The sequence below is a fragment of the Echinococcus granulosus genome, assembly GCF_000524195.1.
Source record: "Echinococcus granulosus chromosome Unknown EG_S00028, whole genome shotgun sequence".
Taxonomy (NCBI): domain Eukaryota; kingdom Metazoa; phylum Platyhelminthes; class Cestoda; order Cyclophyllidea; family Taeniidae; genus Echinococcus; species Echinococcus granulosus.
In genome coordinates this window covers 690,641-697,460 of record NW_020170408.1, presented here as the reverse complement: position 1 = coordinate 697,460, position 6,820 = coordinate 690,641, and the positions used below count along the sequence as shown (strand labels likewise).

The following is a 6,820-nucleotide window of genomic DNA, read 5'->3' as shown; positions in this document are numbered from 1 at the left end:
CCCAATCTCCTACCATTGAACGTCAGTTGAACATGATAAAAATGAGTCGGGGTGGTCTGTCTCTCGAAATCCATTTACCTCGATTCCCGTGATGAAGGTTTATTCCATCATATGAAGGAGGCGCGATATGCGGTTACGTCGCATTTATGAAGCCCCACCTGCCTTGACAACAACGAAGAGTTGTGTCTTCCAGTGGATCCACATAACTGGAGATCGATGTATGGCAAAAGTCGTGGATGTTGCAAAGCAAATAAGTCTGATTTACAGGCGTTAAAGAAGGACAATGAACTTCATGTGTACAGAGAAATGGCTCCTGCAACGGGGTTATCTTCAAGCGCTCCACTGCGACCCATTCCACACTTCTAAGTTATGCGTCTCCATCTTCACGAGACTCTGCTTGCCTTGGTTAAAAGTCAAAACGAAAGCATTTTTAGCTGGAATCTATCCCTTGATCTACTGAAGACGATACACTTTAAAGATGATTAAGACAAACCTCTTCACAGGCGGTCGAGACCTGGACTGTGGAATGAGACGGAAGTAGATTGTTGGGAAACGGAGTCGAGGTGATCGCGGTTGAGGCAGAAATGTGCATTCAAGGTGTGTGATGTAGTGCCCCTAAACACGGAACCTCCCCATACAGTTGAAGGTGCATTTTGCATTTCGAATGACTCGAAAAGACTCAAAGGCAACCTTGGGTAGACCAGATTGAGTAGCCACTTGCTTACACAATCAAAACGAAGAACAAGTTAGATGTCAACGAGACCTGAAAGAGTCACTTCCAGCCCTAAAAGGATTACTGCAACAACACGAGGACATTCATCGTCGACAGAAGCCAAACCTCGACACGCGAGCCCTTCAATTTGAGTAGTTTCACCCACCAACCATTCCACGAGCTCGGAATAAAGCTCCTTCCACATTCGCTCAGCCCATCGCCTCCATTGGAGGGAATTGCAGGCACAACACCGCAGCAGAGTGAACACCAAAGACATTCGAATGGGGAGACAACTTCAGTGCAGTGTCACACTGACGTGTGAGAAGCTTGGCTTACTGCTCTACTGATGGCCTGATTCACCGATTTGGACTTGACTTTCAGTACCTTCAACGTGGAACCACTCGGGATGATAGGATAAAAATAAAGAAATAATAAAAATGTAGGGTCTTTAATTTAATATATGCTAAAAAGGTACGCAATAAACTTTAAAACAGAAGGCGTAAAAAAGAATCCACTCTTAGTGGGAATTTAGTGGGCTTATAAAAATTTCCTCAAACGCCGCAACCTGGGAGACTCGAGCACGACCCTTCTTCAGGAGGCCTAAAATCCACCAAAAAAGAGTAGTCAACCCATTGACAAGAGATGAAGTATAGGAGTGAAATGGAAAAGGCACGTACAGAGGAGGTGATGAAAGGCTTTAGCGGCCTGTTTTCGAGTACTGGAAGGCGCTAGAAGTCGAGAAAATTCCACCGTTGATTCACCGCTTTTGAAAACTTTTTGGACGGTGCTGACAAAGAAGATGAACGTGAGTGAAGGTAAGGACCAGGAGGAGGGGGAGGAGGAAAAGGAGAAAAGAAGCGCTCGATACTACCTCCAAAGTGCTGATTCATCGACGTAGAAAGCAGGCACACCAACAAAAGGCAGTGAAGACCGCGGAGGAAGTGCTAAATGTTTAGAAAAAAAAAGTTACCCAAATACCGCTCAATTTTTGTCCTGATCAAAATGTGGCCAAGGTAGACACTCCTACCCAAATTACTTCATAATGGGTGACAATCATGCCAACTTTTCGCACCTTCGAGACTTTTGGGAAAGTCCGATTCGAAGGAACGAAACCCAAGGTATTGGCAATTTCTACCAGATGAGTCGTCAGTCTCCTAATAACTGCCAAGCAGCAAACAAAAGATCATGGAAGTTGTCAATTTGGCTGCCTTATCGACATGAATGCGAGTCGGTCCGTCGAAACATTTTGGTATTTTGCTTCTGGAGGTAAGGATTTCGTGGAAGTAAAGTCTGCAGTAAGAGCAGGACTCAGTGAAAAAAAGATTCAGGGATCGAATTAGCGTCTGTTTCAACGGAAAAAGTGTTTCAAGGATATGTCTGCGATTCGCGGACTTTTCGTGTCAAGAAGAAAATCTACATGAGACTACGAAGTCTTGCTGAAGAGCCCAAGTGCTGCGGACTAGGAAATTTGGGGACCAAGTTGTTTTGAGGGCATACTTATCTATCCGAACCCATCAATATCCGCGGTTGTCCATTATCTTAGTAACGACTTTTCACTCACCCATACAATCCCTCAAACTTACACTACGACTAAAATATATCATTTGACACCTCGCAACCTACCTTCAGTCATTGACGCTGGCTGTCCTTCTTCCAGTTGAGGAGGTGGAACTACAAAAGTGGCATCAAAAAAGCCATTAGAAGTCCATTAGAACTCACCATTGAGCCCATTCATCGAGATTCTGACTCACTCTCAGACGCCACCAGCGTCGTCTCCTGAAGTGTTGGCGGCTCTTGTGGAGGTGGAAGCATCTTCTCCTCCGGAATGGTGATGCTCTGCGTTGATGCAGGTATATGAAGACTGCGTCCTTCCTGTTCCTGTTCTTGGCTGGAGGAGGCTCGCGCTAAGCCCAGAGAGGAGACACGGGGAGCAAGGAGGCCCGAGAACTGTTCACTCATTGTACCACGGGCCTCTTCGCGGGAAGACTCAGTCACAGACTCGCGGATACTACCAAGATTGGAGCGAGAGACACGGCTGGAAAGGGGACGGGAGTCTTCCAGTGGCATTGACTCGCACAGACGACGCTTGGAACGCCAAAGCTACGAAGGGGAAATTGCATCAAATGGGGAATTTAATAAAACCACCCATCCTATTAATCACCCAACTCTTCCAACCTTTTATCATAGACACATAAATTAAGGTTACGAAGAAACGCCAACCTCGCCCAGGGTTCGACTGATGGCCAGCTCCCAATTTGCAGGCAGCGCGAGCAATCGGTCGACGTAGAACGATCTTGCACGCCTTGGATGTGCCTCTGAAGCCCCAGGGGCCAGAGTCTCCGCTCTTGTACGCAAGTTTTCGTGACTCATCTCAAAGTTCTCCATAATCTGGGCTTTCGAGAGCTGGAGCACCTCATCTCTTACCAGGTAGCAGTTGCGACGACGACGACGGCGACGGTGTGGAACGACTTGTGCATCTGGAGCGGACAGCTGGGAGAGATGAAGAGTCGCCAAGGCTACTTGTGGCGGCTTTGACCTGTTCAAAAGGAATTGCCAATTCGCTAAAAAACCACTCCTCAATTACATAAGAAACTTTCGAAACGTTCCGAATCTTTGAGCTTAAAAAGGGCAGAAAAAGCAACAATTACCTCCACACAAAATCTCCACTTTTTGTAGATTACAATCACTACATCTCGAGGCCCCAAGGCTAATGCCCATTTAACAGAAGTTAAAATCCCACCAGACCTGCACATCCAGAACTGGATAACTACAATTTCGCTGACATGATACTAAACGACATTAAGAGGGCAACTTGGCCCTTTGATGGGCATTTCTATGAAGACTCAACAGAAGGATTACTGGAGGCACACCCATGCGTGACGGCCACCCTACTCTTGTGGTCTATAAGGCGACTAACATTTGAAGCGACATTGGCCTTGAAGGCGTCGATCCTGGAATTACCCGTGGTATTTCCATGGGGATGCATGATTTATATGAGCAAATGACACCTTTCCAACGGTCCCAGCAACTGAATGGAACCGAGATAGACAACTGGACGAAAATGAAATGAGAGGAAAGTGGTAGGGAAGATACAGAATAGTAACCTCATAAAATTTCCTCAAAACTGACATATGAAGCACGTCTGAAGAGCGGTGACCCGTCTAGAGCAATGCAGTACCTGTGAGTTGATGAAGCAAAAAAATGAATTTATCACCTACTTTTCTATCTTGTGGATGATTACTTTTAAACCACCGGCTTCGTTTTGATGGTCGATGCGAGGAGACCCACAAGATTTAACCGTACATTTGCCTACACATTCGCACATCACCGTCTGCGCCATTTCTGCTAACACCTCACCAGTCCCTGTGCATATTCAGAAGGTTCGACAGGTACCTGGACCCCTTGGGCCCTGTGTATAATGAAAGCCATTTCAACAGGCTCCTGAAGAGATGCATAAACTAGCCACACATTGCCCCCCCCCCCACACCCATTAGATGATAAGCAATCAAGGAAGACAAAATTGACAGGCTTTTCTTAGCCGGCAACATTCCAAAAAGACTTTTCCAATTAAGGCCCTTACAATGTGGAAATGCCTAAATACCAATCTTCATGAATGACGTCGCAGTGGAAACGGGTAGACCTCATTCTCAGCTCGAACGTAAAGTTGAGCGGTTATTCAGACTATTTGTTAAATCGACAGTTGCTTGCGATGAGATAGGATCAATTCACAAAAATATGCTCCCTCAAGGCAACACATCCTCACCAATATGTCCAGGTTTTGAGCCACTCTCTATGTTGCGGTGACCAACAACACAGGTTTACCAAGAGGAGCAAAGAATACGAAACGTAGAAAAAGAAGGGCTTTTCAAAGACTGTGGTTTATGCCTTTCCACAGCTGGATGACCTTATGACTACGGTTAGAACCTTCCATTTGCTCAAAACTCCATCAGTGAGCCATACTTCTCCATCAGTAAGGACCTCTGATGTGACGATACAACTTAATCACTCCACCTCGGTAAGAAGCGCAAAATGTGAAGAGAAGAAAGAATAATGCTAGCTCAAAAATTGAAAAAAATATGACCCACTTGACAGCTGAAGAGGCAGCACAAGGCCGTGGACACCCGAGGTCAAGGGATGAGTTACGAATCGACACGTCGTTGGCGGCAACCTCAGCATCCAAACGTCGACGCTTTGGACTAGTACCTTGCAAAGCTTCCTCAATGGGTTGAAGACTAAAAGGTTAAAGAAAATAATGCTTGTATTCGAAATTTCTGAGCATTTATATCAGCTTAGATTTGCTAAACAACTCACGTCTCAGGTTTGGGCGATTTTGTCTGGGCAGCCTCAGGAACTTGATCCCTGAAAATAGGGAATAGAAAGTAATGTTAATGAATTCCGAACAGAAGAAAACTGATTTCTCTTTTATTTGCTGAAGTGTTGCTTGCAGGAAAAGGAAAACAGGTGTACAGCATCTGTCCTCCACGAAGTGACAACAAGCACAGAATCAATTTTGGGTTCAGTGTAGGGTGAGCAGGAGGGAGAACACTTAACCCCATCACCTCTGTAGAACCCATGGAAGCGGACGACCAATACTCAAATTTCGTCGCCAGAATCCATGAAAACCGAAAGTCTACAAGTGAATTCTACCAAAGGGGAGAAGTAGGGCCTTTAATGCATATCGCCTTCCCTACGTTGACAATACCGTGTTGCCTTTTAGTGGATCACTTGAATGGTAGCCTTTCAGAGTGAATGAGAAGAGGACATCTTTGAGCCAAGATTCAATGCACATGGTAAAGTTCTATGGAAGTACAGAGTATCAATGTTCTACTATGAAATGAAGAGCCGAATCTGAAAATCGGTACGCTAAAAGGTGAGCTAATGCGTTAAGTAGGTTTTTACGAATGAGAGATCTACGGAAGTCAATTGAAGACACTGTATGCAATAAAATAACCACCTCATTCGCAAATGGTTGTTCTGCAATGAAGCCTTATCAAAGCGTAGATAATAACTTCGAGCGTTGCTTACGTTGAGGGAGGACGGATATACAATAAAGTGACTGCTGGAAGGGTCAAGCTCAAGAAAGATCAACGTTGGATCTGCTATAAGGCGGAACTAGGAGACGCTTATCTCCGTCCACTTTACAGGGCCCAAGGTAAGGGAGTAAACTACTCATTATATGACAGCAGAGTGGGCTTAGGACCAGCAGCGCTGGAATTCTGAAGGCAAGAACTTTAAAAGAGGTTTGGATGAGCAGCCTAAATACTGACTATGGAAGAAAGTTTTGATCTATTCAGCATTACTGCACCTGAAAAATGCCTCCTGGCTATCAATGAAATCGTGGAACTGTTAGTAATGGAGTGACCAAAACTAAGATTCCCTGAGAGGACATGAGCTTCAGAAAAAAATACTGAGGAATCCCACAGAATGCTCGTTGCTTGGATTGAAAAAAATGAAACAACAGGAGGGGAGATAAAGTGTAAGTTTGCCCTGAATGTAAGCGTACGAGAAGGAGACATGGTTTCATCATCAAGTGAATTTCTTGACACGTAAGAAGGCTAATCACTTACTTTCCCGCTAACAGTGAAACTCCGGTGGTTTCCTCCGGAGCTTGACGTCTAAAGCGAGGGAGAAAAAAAACTTCCATTGAACAGGTTTTCCAAAAGGGTTAACACGAAAAAGCCTTTCTACTAGGTAAGTTTATCATCATCGCGGTTCTGTAAACGAAAATTGCCCTCGAGACCCACAAATGCTGGTGTCGCCTGCTACAGAGTGCTAAAAAGGACTTTCCTGAACTCCATAATACCAATCATTGCATTTTTCACGGTAAAAAGGGCCGACAACCGATTTACAGACAAAACAAACACCCCCTAAAAGCCACTTTGTGTTAGAGAAAAATTGGTCACTTTTAAAGCAGACAAACATAAGTTATGCTTATGTGGTGGCGGATTCAATCCTACCACGATCGTGGTACACATAAATCACTCCAAAGGGTCTCGAACAATCTGCAGCGTCCGCCTAAGAAGAATTAGGCTCTTTAACATTGGCAATTTACAAAATAAATGTCTCTAGACAGCAAAAACACCGAACTTAGCATTCGTGACAATAGCC

General features: G+C 44.8%; 1 protein-coding gene across 1 annotated transcript in view; it reads right to left on the bottom strand. All coding sequences in view use genetic code 11, as the record gives it.

Moving 5' to 3' along the window:
- Positions 1 to 746: 746 nt before the first annotated feature.
- EGR_04509 (Meiotic recombination protein REC8) overlaps positions 747 to 6,820 on the bottom strand; it is a gene marked incomplete at both ends in the record, with an annotated part of 9,498 nt that continues 3,424 nt past the window's right edge. The window contains 7 exons of the mRNA XM_024493758.1: positions 747 to 784; positions 2,336 to 2,383; positions 2,464 to 2,812; positions 2,933 to 3,248; positions 4,798 to 4,944; positions 5,024 to 5,071; positions 6,280 to 6,327. Coding sequence (XP_024351872.1) covers positions 747 to 784; positions 2,336 to 2,383; positions 2,464 to 2,812; positions 2,933 to 3,248; positions 4,798 to 4,944; positions 5,024 to 5,071; positions 6,280 to 6,327 — 994 coding nt within the window. The remainder of the gene's footprint in view (positions 785 to 2,335; positions 2,384 to 2,463; positions 2,813 to 2,932; positions 3,249 to 4,797; positions 4,945 to 5,023; positions 5,072 to 6,279; positions 6,328 to 6,820) is intronic.